The sequence below is a fragment of the Pristiophorus japonicus genome, chromosome 14, assembly GCF_044704955.1.
Source record: "Pristiophorus japonicus isolate sPriJap1 chromosome 14, sPriJap1.hap1, whole genome shotgun sequence".
In the NCBI taxonomy this organism is placed as follows: Eukaryota; Metazoa; Chordata; class Chondrichthyes; family Pristiophoridae; genus Pristiophorus; species Pristiophorus japonicus.
The window spans coordinates 182,886,383-182,908,021 of record NC_091990.1 but is presented as its reverse complement, the minus strand read 5'-3'; the positions used below and the strand labels follow the sequence as shown (position 1 = coordinate 182,908,021).

General features: G+C 43.6%; 1 protein-coding gene across 14 annotated transcripts in view; it reads left to right on the top strand.

Moving 5' to 3' along the window:
• The window catches only part of pde3b (phosphodiesterase 3B), a 442,736-nt gene that overhangs the window by 313,761 nt on the left and 107,336 nt on the right, over positions 1 to 21,639 (top strand). For all 14 annotated transcript variants that reach the window (XR_011596648.1, XM_070899927.1, XM_070899935.1 and 11 more), the window contains 2 exons: positions 2,784 to 3,041; positions 15,016 to 15,173. Coding sequence is in view for 13 of the 14 variants with exons in the window: in XM_070899927.1 (XP_070756028.1) it covers positions 2,784 to 3,041; positions 15,016 to 15,173 (416 nt within the window). In the remaining variant the exon portion in view is untranslated. The remainder of the gene's footprint in view (positions 1 to 2,783; positions 3,042 to 15,015; positions 15,174 to 21,639) is intronic.

Below are 21,639 nucleotides of genomic sequence, written 5' to 3'. Positions count from 1 at the left end.
TAGTTGTACTTAATGGTCCAGTAAAAATCTTGCCATACCAAGAGTACCATATACAATACTGTGGTGAAGAGATTCATAATGTCACTATGAAAATAATTTTTATTCTTTGAGCTGATAATTGGTTGGGTCTTATTCTTGAACTAATATACTTCAAGAAATTCGGGCTTCCAATATTGGAGCCCTGGTGTTTTATGCCTCGAGTGGTAAAAATTGAGTTCGCAACAATGATGTTCCACATGGAGAGATTCTCAGGCGTCATATTGTGAGCAGGTACTAAATGTGCTTCCTCCCTGGAAAATTAGAAAATGAGTTGCCTTGTTCTGCTCTCGGATATCTAAGAAGTTGGTTTCACAACAATATTCTTACACAGATAATATATCACACAAGGAAACCAAGGTTAAAGATAGAAAATACCTTAAAATAAAATCCGGTGAGTCTCACCATCAGCACATTTATTTAATTGACGATAATCTGAAATACCAGTAAGCTGCTTGATTACTAGCTTTGTATTGGAAGCCAGTAACTCAGTTGCAGTGCTGGATGAGGTGTAGTTTGCAGTGAAGCCGAAGAAGCTTTCATATTAATGGTATGCTGTCAATAGCAGGCATATGATACCCCATTACTTCCAGCACACTATAATATAAACAAGGTGAGTTCCACACCTCGATTGGCATCCAGGACCTAAAAATATTGGTTGGAAATGGGAAAAACATAGCTGTAAAGATAGAATGCACACTGATGCTGTAGAGGGTAGAATAATGATCTGAGATCACAGGATTCCACAGCACCGCTCTTCGAGAACCCAAGCCTTTGGTGAGCACTTATTTCCAGTCGCACACAAAAGTAAGAGTTCAGGCTTTGGTTCTGTATGAGGGAATGACACGTCTATTAGGTTAATCCTAAAGTTGCTTTATCCTGGCTAATTTCATTGTATTTTGAAAGTATTAACAGATAATATTTGGAAAGCTGGATGGTAGAGCTTTCCCTCTTCTTGTAACTTGTCACTGCCACCTGTTTTTAAAAAAAAAAATGACACGAAAATATTCTGCTAAAATATATCAACACGTGTGTATGCCAAAGTAAAAAGACAAAAGAATGCAATAATTATTTGAAAAGAGGGGTTTTTCTACAATTATTGATTTACTTCAGGTGTGCTGTTGTTCATTTACATTTTACTTGATTTTCTTGCAACTTATTTTGATGTGAAATTGACATTTCTGCAGACACATCAATATCAAAATGACGAGTGCAAAAGTATAATTGTAATCCAGTTGATATATTATCTCTGTGGTCTACAACAATGGGTAATTTGGAAAACATTTAAGTACTCCACAAGTAGTGCGGTGCCATGATAACTTGCGCAGTATTGGAATTAATAAATTAACTTTCAAATTAGTATCTTTTTTAATGTATGCTATTATTTGTTCACTGTCAGAGTTGTCATCTTTCAGATGAGAGATTAAACTGAGGATCCTTCTGCCTTCTCAGGTGGATGTAAAAGGTCCCAGTGCATTATTTGAAGAAGAGCAGGGGAGTTATTCTGGTGTCCTGGTCAATATTTACTCCTTAATCAACATCACTAAAACAAATTATATGGTCATTTATCTAATTGCTGTTTGTGGGACCTGGCTTTGCAAAAATTGCCTGTTGCATTTCCCTACATTATAAGAGTGACTATATTTCAAAAGTAATTCATTGGTTGTGAGGTGGTTTGGAACAACCTGAGGCCATGAAAGGCAATATATAAATGCAAATTATTTATTTCTTTGAACTTATGCTGCAACAGGTATTTATATGGTTATTTTGGCTAGGTGGCTGCTGTCAAATACTGGAGCCAAATGTCCTCTTACCCCAATATGCTGCTCTGCTGTACCAAAGAACAGCAAAGGTTTACTTAACTTGGATCTAAGGAAGTTGCTGGCTGCTCATTTTCAGATTTTTGAGATCAGCACCAATACGTCTGGCACCCAATTTCCACGTGCAGTCTTAAACACTGGAGGCATGATGATGCCATTTGTGTGCCAATTCAATGCCACTCTCTGTATATAATTGGAGCTTCACATCCCTGTCCTTTTGGTCCCAGGAAATGTTCAAGTACAAAGGACAGAGATCTAGCTCTCTCCTAGTTCTTCTCATTAATGGTTGGAAGTGGGGCCCATGCGGCAGAGCAATCAATCTCAATTTAATTTTACATCAACCAAAATTGTCACTTCTGATTTTAGCCTGATTTAAATAGAATGTTATAAAATGAGAAATCCTTAGAAATTTTAAAATGATTCATGACTTTTCTTCAGTTCAACGGATAAACATTAAGAAGATAACTTTTGAAACAAAACAGGTGCCTTCCGAAGAAACCAAATATACAATTTAACAAAATGCATTTCTTTCTGTAGGATATGGTCACTGAAATGTCTCACAGCATCAGAAAGGTGCCTGATGTAATGGAATAATTTATACTGGTAGTTAAAACTAATAAAATGTTAATTTTTTAAAATTATCCAAATAAGCATCCAGCTAAAGAGGATGGAGAATGATGCCATTTTTTTTTAAATGTACTTGTCAATTATACTGAAACAATGTTCTATACTTGTCAGACATAGTGTTTAATTTTAGTTGTAATAGTTTTCATTGAGTTTCTGTCAGCAAGATTTTGATGGCCATGATGCAGCAAATTGTAACCATTACATTGAAATCCTGCAAACCAAGTGCAAATAGAGAAAGTAAACATAACTGAATAAATGTTCTGAACATTTTCAAAGTCATAATCTTGTGCTTTGTTACAGAATTCTGGTAGTGGGTGTGGAGTGGATCTCGCCGTTATGGGTGAAGCACAGAGCCTGGTTACAGACCTTCTTGCTGACCCGTCTCTCACTTCCAATATCATCTCTTCTCTGCGAACCATCAGCAGCCTGATTGCATCCCAGCTCACATTCTCTAATACACACAGACCAAGAGTGAATCCCCTTACATCATTCTCTGACTCTTATCCCTGCTCAGAAATGGAGGACTTATCGGATAAAGGGGAAAGAATTTTTCCAAAGGTTAGATTTGACATAACTTGTTGGAATTCTGTTGTTTGTACCATTGTGCTGACACAACAGCAGAATATTAGATGTTGCTTTTCTGTTAATTTGAATGATTTTGTTCATACACATGTACGTTCTTTGAAACTTCTCATTTGCATTAGTCTCCCAAGAGCTTCTGGCAGTAAACAGTTGCAAGAGCTGTGCAGTTATTTTTAAATAAATGCTAAATTTATCAGTTGAGCAAATGGTAAAAAGGCAGTTGATAATTGCAGAATGTTAGTAATAGCTCGCATGGCAACATGCAAAGATCATATTTCACCTAATTATCAAAGTTTTTATTACACTTCAAAGATTTTTTGTTTTCCACGAAATTTGTGATTGGAAACTTAAAGGGCAGTGTTCCATTCCCAGCAAACAATACTAGTGATTTATGATAATCGTAAGTACATATATGTAAGATCTGTATCATTTATATGTTGTGTTTATTAGCAGTGCCAAGTATGTTGTTGGAGGAAAATTGGTCAACGGCAGTAGCCCAGAACAGGCTGATAGCGACTTGGCAGCCTGATTTTCTTTTCGATTGAAATCAATGGCAAAGGAAATGGAGATCAGTTGCGGTGTAACACAGGCTACTGATTCACTATCAACCTGTTTTGAGCTACTGATACTGTCTAATTTCAAATTCAGTAGTCCTTTTGCTAACCTGTTTAGCTTCAGTTTGAAATTTACTGTTTCAAATAAACATAATACTTATTTTCATGTTTATTTACTTGAAATTTCATTATTAGTTTATTGAAAAAAAGAGAAAATCAAGAGATGAGGTAATAACTGATGGATTTGCATGTTTTTCTTTCACTATCCCTCTGAATTTTGGACATCTTACCTGGTTTCTACTAATTGGATTCAAGTGCAAAAAACTGGAGCTAAATTGTCAGCCTCATTGATTGAGAAAGTGGAACTGTGCATTCTGGTGTAGTGGAAGTGCTCATCTGAAGTTAAAGTTAAATGTGTTGCTGAGGCAGACTGAAGGAAACTTGGCCATGAATCTAACTCATTCTGAATGACATTTTCCATTCTTTACGACTAATATTCCTCATGTTGTTTAGCTCAAAGATTCAGCAAAAATATATTGCATTGCCTTTAGCAATTTTCAGAAAGCACACAACAACGTTTCATATTTTTATTTTAGAATTTGAATTTATTTTTGCAATCTTGCTGGATTATAGACTAGGCGAACTGAAAGATTGTTAATACCATCAAATAATGTTTTAATGTTTGTTTCTGTCATAATCAAGTTGTGAAACTTTTCAATTCAGGTTTACGATATGGTTTTATAATTTTTTAACAGGAGACAATCAGAGACAACATTAACTGTCACTTGGATAGGTGTGGATTAATTAAGGAAAGCCAGCACGGATTTGTTGAAGGCAAATCGTGTTTAACCAACTTGATCGAGTTTTTTGATGAGGTAACAGAGAGGGTTGATGAGGGTAAGACAGTTGATGTAGTGCACATGGATTTCCAAAAGGCGTTCGACAAAGTGCCAGCAAAGTTCAAGCCCATGGAATAAAAGTGACAGTGGCAACATGAATACGGAATTAGCTAAGTGATCGGAAACAGAGAGTAATGTGAACGGTTGTTTTTCGAAGTGGAGGAAGGTATAAAGTATAGAGTGTTGTTCCGCGGGGGGGGCGGGGGTGGGGTGGGGTGGGGTCAGTTCTTGGACCACTGCTTTTCTTGATATATATTAATGATTTGGACGTGGGTGTACAGGGCACAATTTCAAAATTTGCAGATGACACAAAACTTGGAAGTATAGTGAACAGTGAGGAGGAGAGGCATAGACTTCAGGAAGACACAGACAGACTGATGAAATTTGATGCAAAAAATTGTGAAGTGATACATTTTGGTAGAAAGAATGAGGAAGAGGACATATAAACTAAATGGTACAATCCTGAAGTGGGCGCACCAACAGAGAGACCTGGAGGTATGTGTGCCCAAAACGTTGAAGGTGGCAGGGCAGGTTGAGAAAGCAGTTAAGGCTTACGGGATCCTGGTGTCTTCATAAATAGAGGTGTAGAGTATGAAAGTGTGGAAATGATGATGAACCGATATAAAACACTGGTTCGGCCCCAACTGGAGTACTGTGTCCAATTCTGGGCGTCACACTTTAAAAAGGATGTGAAGGCCTTGGAGAAGATGCAGAAAAGATTTACAAGAATGATTCCAGAAATGAGGAAGTTCAGTTATATTGTTAGACTGGAGAAGCTGGGGTTGTTCACCTTGGAGCAGAGAAGATTGAGAGGAGATTTGATAGAGGTCTTAAAAATCATGAGGGTATTTGGCAGAGTATTTTAAGGGAAACTGTTCCCATTGGCAGAAGGGTCGAGAACCAGAGGACACAGATTTAAGGTGATTGGCAAAAGAACCAATGGCGATGTAAGAAAAGCCTTTTTTATGCAGTGAGTGGTTAAGATCTGGAATGCACAGCCTGAAAGAGTGGTGGAGGCAGACTCAGTCTTAATCAATTTGCTTTTGAAAGTTAAGTATTTGAAGGAAAAGATTTTCAGGGCTAGGGTGAAAGGGCGGGGGAGTGGGACAAGCTGAGAGCTGACACAAGCTCGACAGGCTGAATGGCCTTCCGTGCTGTAACCATTCTATGATTTTAACTCCATTTTACGATGGGCTAGACTTTCAGCACATATTTGTCCATTTAGCGCCCATATGAGTGCCGAAATGCTGTTTATAGCCAATATATGATGATAAATGGAAACTAGCGCCCAAATATCACCCAGATTATCGCTGAGAGCTACTTTCGGCATTTCGCCCATATTGCATCCAAATGATCGCTCGCCCAAAAAGACACTCAAGAAAAGCTGCACTCACCTGACCGTAACCCGGCAGTATGGACGCCATTTTGTAAATCGGAGGAAGTTTAATAAAAGGCTGCTTTAAGTGGATGGGAGCATTGAAATAATTCTTGAGTGATTTTAAGGGCATTTTAGAATCTTGCCAATTATCTAATCACGTGTGGTAAATTTCGAGTTTGTGTTGTATTTATTGAGAACAATTTAAGAATATTTGAAGACAGATTAGGGCATTTATAGTGATGGGGCCTATAATTTCTCAACCAGTATTGATGACTACTCACATTCTGCAGAATAGAGATGGGAGAAGGTTAATTGATGAGCATTCCCAATCAAAGAGGAGGAGGAGACCTTACACCCAAAGCATTTACAGGGATAAGCGATCATACCTGGCCTTGGCCGATAACACATGTGTTAGAAGGCTGCGCTTCCGAAAGGAGGTCATCAGTGAGATATGCCAGCTAATTAAGGGAGATCTGCAGCCTACCAGCACCATCAGGACCGCACTCCCCATTGAGGTTAAGGTTATTGTGGCATTTTCCTTATATGCATCGGGCTGCATCTCACAGCACACCACACATTTCTGCATTCGACAGGTGACTGAAGCTCTTTACACGCAGATGGACTTTATAAATTTCCGTATGACCAGGGTGGCACAGGGTGAGAGCGTATTGGGGTTCTCGGGAATAGCAAACTTCCCCAAGGTGCAGGGAGCAATAGACTGTACGCACATCGCCATGTGAGCACCTTTACAGGATGCAGAGGTGTTTCAGAACTGAAAGGGATTCCACTCCCTGAATGTGCAGCTCGTTGTCGACCACAAGCAAATAATCATGGCAGTAAATGTTAATTTTCCAGGGAGCATCCATGATGCGCACATCTTGTGTGTGAGCACTGTCTCTGACCTGTTTAAGAGTCAGCCACAAGGTCACGGTTGGATGTTGGGGGATAAAGGATATAGTCTTGCCAGTTGGCTCATGACCCCCTTGCGTAAGTGCCCAGACAGAAGCCGAGAAACGCTACAACGAAAGCCCGTATAGCCACACGCAATATAGTCAAAAAAACAATTGGAGTTCTGAAGCAACGCTTCAGAAGCCTGGACCACTGAGGAGGCAACCTACAATACCACCCTGAGCAGGTCACTGAGTTCATTGTGGTGTGCTACATGTTGCATAACCTAGCTACGAGGAGAGGACAACAATTGCCAGATGGGACTGCTGGTCCACCTCAGGGAGGAGGAGGAGGACAATCAGGCTGATGATGAACCCATGCCCCCAACGCCCCCACCCCCCTGTCCCCACACCACCGGCAAAGCCCCATGGTAATTACGCAGCTGCAAGACTGTTACGTCAGCAGCTCATAAATGAACGCTTTGTGTGAAGTTACGTTGGTGACAGTTACAGTTACATTTCATCCTTGCCTGGCCATTGTTTGCAGCCCTTGTATTGATGTTTAACCATATGTTATTAGAAGACACTTCACAACAATTGTAAAGTTCAACAACATTTTTTAATAATTTAACAATTGATGTGAAAAAAATTATAAACAAACTATAACACCCATCCCCCCCCCCGCCCCCAACCCACCCCCAATAATCAACAACAATTTTCATCCAACAATAAATTTTAAATAACGATAACACTACAAAAACAACACCCCACCACCCCCAACATTCAAGACATTTTTAATAACAATAAGAACAGGCAAAAATTTTAATGAAAATAGATTAGGCCCCCCCCGCCCTCCCCCCGGCCCTACTTGTGGCCATGCTTCCCTCGAGGGCTGCTGCTGTGGCTGGTGACCTTGGCAGATTCAATTTAAGAGGCCGAGGAGAAGACGTTTCCGAAGAAATGTCTTCCGAGTCAGAAGCAATTGCTTCCTCCTGACTCGCATCTGTCGACGTTGTTGGTGGTACAGCACCTTGGGGTGCAGTGCCGTATCCCGAAACCATTGCCTGCCACATGGCATTGATGGAGTTGGCCGTTTGCCACATTGCTGCAATCATCTGCCCCATGTTCTCCGAGATTCCAGCAGATAGTGTGGCAATGTTGCAGATCAACCCACCAAGCGCTTGGAGGAGCTCTCGACCAATGTCGATCCTCAACAGAGACACCATGTCTTCGTTCATCGCTGTGCATGCCTACCTCGCCGACCGAACCTCCGCGTGGTCAGCGTGGGCACTGGATGACTTGGAGTGCCCTGCTTCAAGCCGCTTGGCCTCGCTACTTCATCCATTGAGGATGACATGGCTGCAGGTACTGTAGATTCCTCCACTGACTCATCATCCTACCTCTCGGTTGTATCATCATCCCCCTTGGTCAGCACGACCTGCAGCAAGTGGGGTGATGCTCCAGAGGCCTCCCATTGCGCCTGGGGAGCTGGAAAACATAATTGCAGTTCGTAGAAGAGAAGGGGAGTGTTAGCACGAATGTTTTCCTGCAAGAATCACTCGACACTCTGGGTCGGTTCCAACGCCAAAACGGCTTTTATTACGCCGGCGGGGAGAGAGCCTCTGGTCCAACTTCAGGCACTCCACTCCACCGAACAAAGAAATTCATCGATATTTATATGTTTTACAATAGTTCATTACAGTTACTCAACCCACTTCGGCTGGATACAATCCAATCATAACGATTATAGATTACATATAGGTTTCTTTAACCCAATAGAATTCCCCTGATACCTCAGGGGCTGTATGTTCGGTTCTTGTCGGCTCGGGCTGATTAATGACCTCGTTATGTGAGGTAGGCCCCCCACCTTATCTCTGTTCCTCAGGGCTCTGCTGTGTGAAGTCCTTGATTAAGGACATTCCATACCAGGTACTATAATGGTTCGTTATAGTTATCTTGTCTCAAGCGGATGATCCAAGGCATTCCCGGTAGTGGGCCTCACAGGGTCATTGCTCGGTCAGCCTCAGTCAGCAGTTCATTTCTTGACTAACTGAGTTCCCATCATGCTTGGGCAGCCAATTTATATGTGGCCACTTTAAACCTATATGAGTTTAGATATATTTAGCAGGTGCCTAATGCCCAGTGTTTTGATATATTCAGCAGGTGCCTGATGCCTACAACAGGGAGACATGAGAATGATTGCGCTGCGCAGGCATATGTACAAGGAGCAACACAACTGCAATAAATATTAATGAGAGACGTTATATATAATTAACATGAGAGTAGAGAAGCGTACAGAAGCTGCATGCATAACATTACATCATTCATATATTATAATCAAATTGCATTAAATTACTTTAAATTACCACTGGTTTACACATTACTCAAGTGGCACAACAACGGGATCTGCACCACCATGAGTGGCAGAACGATTATGTGCCCCTACAAAGGCTGAGGCACACTCCTCCAGGTCGGTTAACTGAAAAAGATCCACAGGCCCTTCTCCGGGTTCACCTTTCCTTTGCCCGATTCTTAATTATCTTCTTCTGTAAACGTGACAAGAGCATGGCATAAGCCTGTTGCCTCGGTACTATTACGGGAACACACACATACTGTAATTCACAATTAGTCATTGCACATGCTTTTCATCGTCAACGTTATATGCTGATACAGTTTATATGCAATTAATGCATGGTTATAACATCTACGTTCAGAGAAAAAATTTAATAAGATCGTGGTTAGGAACTAATGCGTGACACCAACCCCCTTGCGCACAATCCCCAGGAAAGGCCCCATCCACGGGCCGTGCCATTCGCCGCCTGAAGGGAGGAGGCTGCGTTATTGCAATTGATGAAGGTCCCTGAAAGGCGGGGGGCGGAATCAGGACCGCTGGTGAGCTTGGCAATGACCGGACCATGACGGGAAGGGGCACCGTGTCCCTGGGCTGTGCTCGGAGACCCCTGTATGGCTGGAGCTAATGTCCTAAGTGAGCCAGGGCAGCTCTTCCCCCAGTCCAGGCTGGGTCACTGTGTGACTGACAGCAGCAGCCGGAGAGACTCTCAGTCTGGCCAAAGCTGAGTGGCTCCCTCAGCGCTCAGTCGTGCCCCCATCCACCAACCTAACCAAAAAGGAGATGGTGTTCAAGTTAAAGAGTTGCTCACAGTACACGAGCAGTGATATACTTTAATAATTCTTCTTCTAAACTAAAGTGGTAGAAATGCCGAGTGTTTGCAGACTGTCTGTTTCCAGTCATTCCTTTGGCCCCAATTTTCAATCAAAACGTTTAAATAATAACACTGTCATTTCAGTTTAAGGCATCTCGGCAAGTTTACAAATGCATATTTGCACGGAATAGTTCCTAGTTTCGCCTTTTTAATTTGAGCGATAGCCTTAGCAATGTGAAATGGGCGATAGCGATGTATTCAGTCGTGCTAGGCCGGCATCCATAGCAACGGCCGTTCTGCGCGCGCACGTTCCCATGGTTCGAGTCCTGGGCCCTGCCCTCCCAGGGTTAGTGTCCTGGGGGTGCAGGTTCCGACCCCAATCCAAATCTTAACAGGGATGCTACCCAAGATTACCCAGCTTAATAACAATCTGGCAGATTTACATTCTAATGAATGAGTCAGTGCATCATTCCAATTATACAAGTAATAATTTAATACTTACACTTGCAGATGCCACCAAACAAAAAGGAGGCAAAAACAAAAGACAGAAAGGAGATGAGGAAAAGTGGAGGGCAGAGAAATCCAAGGCAAAGAACAAAAAGGGCCATTGTACAGCAAAATTCTAAAAGGACAGAGGGTGTTAAAAAAACAAGCCTAAAGGCTTTGTGTCTTAATGCAAGGAGTATCCGCAATAAGGTGGATGAATTAACTGTGCAAATAGATGTTAACAAATATGATGTGATTGGGATTACGGAGACGTGGCTCCAGGATGAGCAGGGCTGGGAACTCAACATCCAGGGGTATTCAACATTCAGGAAGGATAGAATAAAAGGAAAAGGAGGTGGGGTAGCATTGCTGGTTAAGGAGGAGATTAAGGCAATAGTTAGGAAGGACATTAGCTTGGATGATGTGGAATCTATATGGGTAGAGCTGCAGAACACCAAAGGGCAAAAAACGTTAGTGGGAGTTGTGTACAGACCTCCAAACAGTAGTAGTGATGTTGGGGAGGGCATCAAACAGGAAATTAGGGGTGCGTGCAATAAAGGTGCAGCAGTTATAATGGGTGACTTTAATATGCACATAGATTGGGCTAACCAAACTGGAAGCAATACGGTGGAGGAGGATTTTCTAGAGTGCATAAGGGATGGTTTTTTAGACCAATATGTCGAGGAACCAACTAGGGGGGAGGCCATCTTAGACTGGGTGTTATGTAATGAGAAAGGATTAATTAGCAATCTCGTTGTGCGAGGCCCCTTGGGGAAGAGTGACCATAATATGGTGGAATTCTGCATTAGGATGGAGAATGAAACAGTTAATTCAGAGACCATGGTCCAGAACTTAAAGAAGGCTAACTTTGAAGGTATGAGGCGTGAATTGGCTGAGATGGATTGGCGAATGATACTTAAGGGGTTGACTGTGGATGGGCAATGGCAGACATTTAGAGACCGCATGGATGAACTACAACAATTGTACATTCCTGTCTGGCATAGAAATAAAAAAGGGAAGGTGGCTCAACCGTGGCTATCAAGGGAAATCAGGGATAGTATTAAAGCCAAGGAAGTGGCATACAAATTGGCCAGAAATAGCAGCGAACCTGGGGACTGGGAGAAATTTAGAACTCAGCAGAGGAGGACAAAGGGTTTGATTAGGGCAGGGAAAATGGAGTATGAGAAGAAGCTTGCAGGGAACATTAAGACGGATTGCAAAAGTTTCTATAGATATGTAAAGAGAAAAAGGTTAGTAAAGACAAACGTAGGTCCCCTGCAGTCAGAATCAGGGGAAGTCATAACGGGGAACAAAGAAATGGCGGACCAATTGAACAAGTACTTTGGTTCGGTATTCACGAAGGAGGACACGAACAACCTTCCGGTTATAAAAGGGGGTCGGGGGGTCTAGTAAGGAGGAGGAACTGAGGGAAATCCGTATTAGCCGGGAAATTGTGTTGGGGAAATTGATGGGATTGAAGGCCGATAAATCCCCAGGGCCTGATGGACTGCATCCCAGAGTACTTAAGGAGGTGGCCTTGGAAATAGTGGATGCGTTGACAGTCATTTTCCAACATTCCATTGACTCTGGATCAGTTCCTATGGAGTGGAGGGTAGCCAATGTAACCCCACTTTTTAAAAAAGGAGGGAGAGAGAAAACAGGGAATTATAGACCGGTCAGCCTGACATCGGTAGTGGGTAAAATGATGGAATCAATTATTAAGGATGTCATAGCAGTGCATTTGGAAAGAGGTGACATGATAGGTCCAAGTCAGCATGGATTTGTGAAAGGGAAATCATGCTTGACAAATCTTCTGGAATTTTTTGAGGATGTTTCCAGTAGAGTGGATAAGGGAGAACCAGTTGATGTGGTATATTTGGACTTTCAGAAGGCGTTCGACAAGGTCCCACACAAGAGATTGATGTGCAAAGTTAGAGCACATGGGATTGGGGGTAGTGTACTGACATGGATTGAGAACTGGTTGTCAGACAGGAAGCAAAGAGTAGGAGTAAATGGGTACTTTTCAGAATGGCAGGCAGTGACTAGTGGGGTACCGCAAGGTTCTGTGCTGGGGCCCCAGCTGTTTACACTGTACATTAATGATTTAGATGAGGGGATTAAATGTAGTATCTCCAAATTTGCGGATGACACTAAGTTGGGTGGCAGTGTGAGCTGCGAGGAGGATGCTGTGAGGCTGCAGAGCGACTTGGATAGGTTAGGTGAGTGGGCAAATGCATGGCAGATGAAGTATAATGTGGATAAATGTGAGGTTATCCACTTTGGTGGTAAAAACAGAGAGACAGACTATTATCTGAATGGTGACAGATTAGGAAAAGGGGAGGTGCAAAGAGACCTGGGTGTCATGGTACATCAGTCATTGAAGGTTGGCATGCAGGTGCAGCAGGCGGTTAAGAAAGCAAATGGCATGTTGGCCTTCATAGCAAGGGGATTTGAGTACAGGGGCAGGGAGGTGTTGCTACAGTTGTACAGGGCATTGGTGAGGCCACACCTGGAGTATTGTGTACAGTTTTGGTCTCCTAACCTGAGGAAGGACATTCTTGCTATTGAGGGAGTGCAGCGAAGGTTCACCAGACTGATTCCCGGGATGGCGGGACTGACCTATCAAGAAAGACTGGATCAACTGGGCTTGTATTCACTGGAGTTCAGAAGAATGAGAGGGGACCTCACAGAAACATTTAAAATTCTGACGGGGTTAGACAGGTTAGATGCAGGAAGAATGTTCCCAATGTTGGGGAAGTCCAGAACCAGGGGTCACAGTCTAAGGATAAGGGGTAAGCCATTTAGGACCGAGATGCGGAGGAACTTCTTCACCCAGAGAGTGGTGAACCTGTGGAATTCTCTACCACAGAAAGTTGTTGAGGCCAATTCACTAAATATATTCAAAAAGGAGTTAGATGAGGTCCTTACTGCTCGGGGGATCAAGGGGTATGGCGAGAAAGCAGGAATGGGGTACTGAAGTTGAATGTTCAGCCATGAACTCATTGAATGGCGGTGCAGGCTAGAAGGGCCGAATGGCCTACTCCTGCACCTATTTTCTATGTTTCTATGTTTCTATTTTTAGTATTATATTAAACTTTTAAATTAACGTCAATTAAATAACAATAAATCAAACAACCAACCACAACAACAACAACAAAAGAAGAACAAAAGAACAGCAAAACAACAACAATAACAACCACAGCAGCAAATAAACTTCAGCTGCGGTCACCTCTCTCCCACTGCCCCCCCTCCTAATCTGAGGAAGGACGTTCTTGCTATTGAGGGAGTACAGCGAAGGTTCACCGGGATGGCACGACTGACATATGAGGAGAGACTGGATCAACTGGCCCTGTATTCACTGGAATTTAGAAGAATGAGAGGGGATCTCATAGAAACATATAAAATTCTGACGGGATTGGACAGGTTAGATGCAGGAAGAATGTTCCTGTTGCTGAGGAGTTCCAGAACCAGGGGTCACAGTCTAAGGATAAGGGGTAGGCCATTTAGGACCGAGATGAGGAGAAACTTCTTCACCCAGAGAGTGGTGAACCTGTGGAATTCTCTACCACAGAAAGTTGTTGAGGCCAATTCACTAAATATATTCAAAAGGGAGTTAGATATGGCCCTTGCAGCCAAAGTGATCAAGGGGTATGGAGAGAAAGCAGGAAAGGGGTACTGAGGTGAATGATCAGCCGTGATCTTATTGAATGGCGGTGCAGGCTCGAAGGGCTGAATGGCCTACTCCTGCACCTATTTTCTATGTTTCTATGTTTCTAACTATTCCAGCGCTTGTGGCACTGGTTTGCCCCTCTCATATTGTGGACTGCCAAAGTTACCACTTCGGCGATGTCCGCCCATATTTGCTGGTATATCCGAGGTTTCCCACGCCCATCCCGGGTTAATTGGTCCCACCGAGTCTCCATCTCGTGGACCAGAGCTTCGTTGGCTTCATCAGAAAAGGCTTTCGCCCTCCTTCTCCCTGCAACCTCCGCAACACTCTCCCGACTCATGTTCCATCTCCATTGCCTCGACACAACCTTCCTTCTCTCTCTCCCTCCCTGATGACCCCTGACCTCCCGAATCGCGGGAAAAGTTCTTTGCCTGAACAAAAAACATGTGTGCGCAGAACGGCCGTTGCTATGGATGCCGGCCTAGCACGACTGAATGCATCGCTATCGCCTATTTCACATTGCTAAAGCGATTGCTCAAATTAAAAAGGCGAAACTAGCGGTTTTTAAAATGGGCGATATTCCGGCGATTCTGAAAAATAAAACACACACAATCGCCCATTTTTGCGCGATAGCGATAATAATGGAACGTCTAGCCCCAAGTTTTTCTCTGTTATCTCCCTTGGCCATTAACCATCAGTGACAGCTGCCTGGGAATGACTGTCTCCAATTTTCCTAACCTTTCTCCAATAGAAGTGTTTGGCTTACGCTCAATCTCCCCATGGTGTGTAACTGGAATTGCATGCGAGGTTACATCATACAGTTCCATGGTGTAGATCTATACACCAATAAAGTTGGTGTTAGTAACTAACTATTTGTTCAGTTCACTTTCTGATCTCTTATTTTCCACTTAGCGTTTAAGGAGAAGTCTACCAGCTGGACAGCTTAGAAGAAATACAGGAACATGGACAACCACCACGTCAGCCACTGGATTGCCAACAATGGAGCCTGCTCCTCTTAGATGGGATCGAAGCAACGGGATGAAACCCCACCCAGAGAGTGGGTCAGCGAGGTAAACTACGTTTTTACTCATTTAAAAAAAAAAACATAATAAGGTATGATTAAATTCTGTCAAGGAAGAATGCAGTAAAATACCAGAACTCTTGTGCCAACAAGTGATTTGTCTCAAGTATCAAGAGCCAGAATTTGCTGGTAAAATAATTGAATGTTTATTACGCATGCCGTTAATGGTATGTAATAATACAGAAATTTGTGGCGGGGAAGAGATACCCAATGAGTTGCGAACCACCTTAAATTGATGGTTAATTTACACCCCACCGCCATTAGCCTCGCAAAAACTGCAGTCAGCCTCCCTGTGAGCTTAAAGAAATTGCTTCACTTGCGCTGGTTAAACAAATGAATTTCGCCGCAGATAGTTAGGGTTGGTACTTAATATTGTAAAGACCCTTTTAATGATGAGATTTATATTCCTGAAATGCCACACCACCTCCATCCCAGAAAGGGAACAATTGAAACTGTGCAGTCTTATTCCTGCAGGTAGTAAATTGTTCTTGGAGGTTTTTAACATTTAAAATTCTTCAATTTTTTTTCTTTTCCTTCTGCCTCCTTTTTTCTCTCTCAATCCAATCTTTCCTTCCCTCTCTTTATTTCTCTTTGATTTGATTCTAATTGACCCTATTTCCTCTCTGTTGTTCCTCTGTTTCTTTCTCCACCCTGAAATCTAATTGGTTAAGGAGCTAGACTGTTGGACCCGTCATTCACTAAAGTCCCAGATGCCCTGCTGACGTTGCTGCCCCATTAGCAGCTCGCACTTCCAGCATGTTGCGACACAAAAAAATAGAACAAACTGGGCACACTCCAGAAAATTCTGGGCCATTGGCGAGGTTCTGTGGTACATAGCAAGGTGGTTGAAATTTTTTTTTCTTCCTACCTCAACACTTGCCATGAACTAGTGAAACTTGTTTAAGTTCAAATTTTATTTAAAATTGATGCATTTTGGAAGGAAGGATAGGAGAGGCAATATAGACTAAATGGTACAATGTTAAAGGGGGTGCAGTAACCGAGAGACCTAGGGGTTCACATACAAATCTTGATGGTAGCACAAGTTGAGAAAGCTGTTAACAAAGCATATGGGATCCTGGGATTTATAAATAGAGGGATAGAGTATAAAAGCAAGGAAGTTATGCTAAACCTTTAAATCACTGGTTAGGCCTCAGCTGGAGTATTGTGTCCAATTCTGAGCACCACACTTGAGGAAGGATGTCAAGGCCTTCGAGAGGGTGCGGAGTAGGTTTATTAGAATGGTACCAGGGATGTGGGATTTCAGTTATGTGGAGAGATGAGAGAAATTAGGCAGGTGAGCGGGACTAATTGGATAGTTTTCTCAGAGCTGCCATCAGCTCGGTGGGACTTATAGCCTCCTTCTGTGCTGTGTGATTCTATGAAAAGTGAGACTAAGGTTATGGGCTTAATTTTCCCCGGTCATTTTTTTTCCAAGTTTCCCCCTGCGATTTGTGCCAGCGTAACTGACTTAGTTATGATTTTTCTAGGCCAGTTTTTTTTTAATAACATCATCCCTCCTGTCCGCGCCAGTTTTTTTTCGCAGTTTGGCCGACATTTTTTCCTCTTAGGTCGAAGTATCTGGTCACTCCTGAAAAACCTTCTGGTGAGTTCAGAAAACCAGCGCACATTCACAAATCTGCGCTGAAAGATGCCATTGTTTTTAAATCGAAGATTTTGAAGGGAGTCAAGAACACTGTCAGAATCAATAATAAAGTTCAACTTTGATTTACCTGTCAACATAGAAGTGTAGCTTGTCTTTTTTTTTTACTCACACATCACCGCTGCACATCTTGAAGCAGGGCTGGAGGGTCGTAGCTTTGGCCGGCAGAATCGGTCCCGCGCCCGGACACAGCGGCTCAGGGCTCGACTACAAAACAAGCTGTGTGTGGGGGCGGTGGGGGAAGGGGAAGGAGAGAGCGAGTGAGCGAGGTGCCGATCGGAAGGCTTGGAGCTGGGGAATGAGGTGCCTTCTGCACTGAAGACTGCAATGAGTGGGGGTGGGGGATGGGTGGAGAGGGAGGGAGAGAGAGAGAAGGGAAGAAGTCACAAGACTCTGATTAGTTAAGGGTGTCTGGGAAGGGGAGAGGATAAGGCATAAGACCTTTCTTTGGGTGTAGTCCACCCATACAGACCTTGGGGAGAGAGAGAACTACTAACCGGGACTGCCTGTCTGCTTTCTTGCCGTTTTGAGCTTCTTTCAAAGGTAAAATATGAGTATGGGGGCAATACTGACAATGCCATACCTTGTGCGAGCCTTCTGCATCATGGTACTCCGCAGGAGACAATTGATTCGACTTTATTGCATCAGGAACATGAGAACTCGTAGGGTGCTGGGCATGAGGCCTTACCCACCTCGGGTTTATCGAGACAGGCGTTCATGCTTCCACCTGAGTGATGCAGACTGTGTCAGAGGGTTGCGTTTCCGCAAAGAAGTTGTAACTGAGATCTGTGAGTTGCTCAGAGCAGACCTGCAACCTAGAAACATCAGGAGGACTGCTTTGTCAGTTGAAGTGAAGGTTACAGCAGCACTTTCATTCTATGTCTCCGGATCGTTTCAAGCTACAACTGGGGATGTGTGCGCAATCTCTCAACACTTGTCTCCATTCGCAAGGTCACGGCTGCACTGTAGGAATGACTTAATAAAGTTCCCCATGACCGCCTAAGCAAACCATGACAGGGCTGTGGGCTTCTCCAGGAGTGCTGGCTTCCCAAAGATATCGGCCTACATTGATTGTACCCACATCGCTTTGCGAGCATCTTTGGAGGATTCCGAGATGTATAGGAACAGAAAAGGCTTCCACTCCATTAATGTACAGCTTGTGTGTGACGACATGCATCATATCATTTCAGTCGATGCAAGATACCCTGGGAGCACCCATGATGCGTTCATCCTATGCGACAGCGTTTAATCTGCCATGTTTCAGCAGCAACAGTCAGAAGGGCAGAGCTGGCTACTGGGAGACAATAGGTACGGCCTCGCCACCTGGCTCACGACGCTCCGACGCGTAACCCGGACGGAAGCTGACTGTCAATACAACATGTCGCACATTGCGACATGCAGCATCAGAGAGAGGACCATTGGCATCTTGAATCAGCGCTTCTGCTGCCTGGACCATTCCGGAGGCTAATTGCAATACTCCCCTGAGATTGTCGGTCAGTTCACTATTGTGTGCTGCATGCTGCATGACTTAGCCATGATGAGGCAGCAGCACCTGGTAGCGGAAGACCCACCTGCGGTGAGAATGGTTGATGATAATGATGTAGAAGATGCAGGTGACGACGAGGAGGAGGATGAGGAAGCCATTCAAGTGCCTGAGGCCGGAGCACGACGGCGGAGGAGGGCGGGCTATCGTGCCCCTTTAACAATTGCTTGAGCCTTGTGTCAGCAGCTCATCCGTGAACGCTTTACTGATGTCTGAGGGCACAGTGACAACTATTCCACATGGACATGTTTACTGTTCCGTCATGTGTTGTGTTAATGGAACATGATTCAGTTTTAATGTAAAATATTTTTTAATCAAAAGTTTACACTGTACTTATCTTTACTAAAATTATTCTTGTATCAAACTTTACTTTAAGATCACTCTTTAAGATCACTTATAAATTTGTAAATTTACATAACTCACAAAAAACTTTTAATTTAAGAACAGTTACAACAGTAACAACAATAACAACAACAGCAGCAGCAAAGAAAGGCTGCACCCATCTCTCCTCCCTCTTATTCTAAGACCGCCCGCTGCGCTTTGTCTTGGACACTCACCACCCCTGCCAGCAGGCGGTGGTGCAGTGTTTCTGGGCTTGGTACCAAGCTTATTCTTTCGAACATCTCGGGTACTGCGCACCCTCTTGTGGTGTAGGGTGCGGCGGGGTGGTGTCGGTGTCAGGCGGCAATGTAGAGGGTCCGGCATGAGGGTCTTCAGAGGCTGGTGTGGGGATTGGAGTGTGAGTGACAATTGATTCTGTCCATGGGTATGGGGTCTGGGCATATTCCCTTATTGCAGCAGCCAACTCCAATATGGTGTCCCTCATGCACCCTGACAATGTCTCAACGACCTGCAACATTCCCTCCCTCATGGTCAGTGACATGATTTGCAGTACCTCTGACATTCCCTCCCTCATGGTCACTATTCCCTCACTGATGGTCCTGGATATCGTCCCCATTTCTCGTGTCATTGCTGTTACTTCTCCCAACAGTCCCGCTACTTCATCACTCACAGTGGATGGCGTCCAGGAGTGATCGGGTGAGGTCAATGTTCTCCGTACTCAATGACATCATCTGAACCACATCTGTTTGATTCTGCACCTCAGAAACGCGCGGTTGAGCTCTCCTTTGGCTAGAATAGACTGGCAAATGATACTTAAAGGGTTGACGGTGGATAGGCAATGGCAAACATTTAAAGATCACATGGATGAACTTCAACAATTGTACATCCCTGTCTGGAATAAAAATAAAACGGGGAAGGTGGCTCAACCATGGCTAACAAGGGAAATTAAGGATAGTGTTAAATCCAAGGAAGAGGCATATAAATTGGCCAGAAAAAGCAGCAAACCTGAGGACAGGAAGAAATTTAGAATTCAGCAGAGATGGACAAAAGGCTTTAATAAGGAGGGGGAAAATAGAGTATGAGAGGAAGCTTGCCGGGAACATAAAAACTGACTGCAAAAGCTTCTATAGACATGTGAAGAGAAGAAGATTAGTGAAGACAAACGTCGTCCCTTGCAGTTGGATTCAGGTGAATTTATAATGGGGAACAAAGAAATGGCAGACCAGTTGAACAAATACTTTGGTTCTGTCTTCACGAAGGAAGACCCAAATACCCTTCTGGAAATACTAGGGGACCGAGGGTCTCGTGAGAAAGAGGAACTGAAGGGTATTGTTATTAGGCGGGAAATTGTGTTAAAGAAATTGATGGGGTTGAAGGCTGATAAATCACCAGGGCCTGATAGTCTGCATCCCAGAGTACATAAGGAAGTGGCCCTAGAAATTGTGGATGCATTGGTGATCATTTTTCAACAGTCTATCGACTCTGGATCAGTTCCTATGGACTGGAGATAGCTAATGTAACACCACTTTTTAAAAAAAAAAAGGAGGGATAGAGAAAATGGCTAATTATAGACCGGTTAGCCTGACATCAGTAGTGGGGAAAATGTTGGAATCAATCATGAAGGATGAAATAGCAGCGCATTTGGAAAGCAGTGACAGGATCAGTCCAAGTCAGCATGGATTTATGAAAGGGAAATCATGCTTGACAAATCTTCTGGAATTTTTTGAGAATGTAACTAGTAGAGTGGACATGGGAGAGCCAGTGGATGTGTATTTGGACTTTCAAAAGGCTTTTGACAAGGTCCCTCACAAGAGATTGGTGTGCAAAATTAAAGCACATGGTATTGGGGGTAATGTACTGACGTGGATAGAGAACTGGTTGGCAGACAGGAAGCAGAGAGTCGGGATAAATGGGTTATTTTCAGAATGGCAGGCAGTGACTAGTGGGGTGCTGCAGGGCTCAGTGCTGGAACCCCAGCTCTTTACAATATACATTAATGATTTGGATGAAGGAATTGAGTGTAATATCGGCAAGTTTGCAGATGACACTAAGCTGGGTGGCGGTGTGACCTGTGAGGAGGACACTAAGAGGCTGCAGGGTGACTTGGGCAGGTTCTGTGAATGGGCAAATGCATGGCAGATGCAATATAATGTGGATAAATGTGAGATTATCCACTTTGGGGGCAGAAACACGAAGGCAGAATATTATCTGAATGGCGGCAGATTAGGAAAACGGGAGGTGCAACGAGACCTGGTTGTCATGGTACATCAGTCATTGAAAGTTGGCATGCAGGTACAGCAAGCGGTGAAGAAGGCAAATGGTATGTTGGCCGTCATAGCTATAGGATTTGAGTACAGGAGCAGGGAGGTCATACTGCAGTTGTACAGGGCCTTGGTGAAGCCTCACCTGGAATATTGTGTTCAGTTTTGGTCTCCTAATCTGAGGAAGGACGTTCTTGCTATTGAGGGAGTGCAGCGAAGGTTCATCAGACTGATCCCCAGGATGGCAGGACTGACATATGGGGAGAGACTGGATCGACTGGGCCTTTAATTCACTGGAGTTTCGAAGGATGAGAGGGGATTTCATAGAAACATATAAAATTCTGACGGGACTGGACAGGTTAGATGCAGGAAGAATGTTCCCGATGTTGGGGAAGTCCAGAACCAGGGGACACAGTCTAAGGATAAGGGGTAAGCCATTTTGGACTGAGATGAGGAGAAACTTCTTCACTGAGTTGTTAATCTGTGGAATTCCCTACTGCAGAGAGTTGTTGATGCCAGTTCATTGGATATATTCAAGAGGGAGTTAGATATGGCCCTTACGGCTAAAGGGATCAAGGGGTATGGAGAGAAAGCAGGAAAGGGATACTGAGGTGAATGATCAGCCATGATCTTATTGAATGGTGGTGCA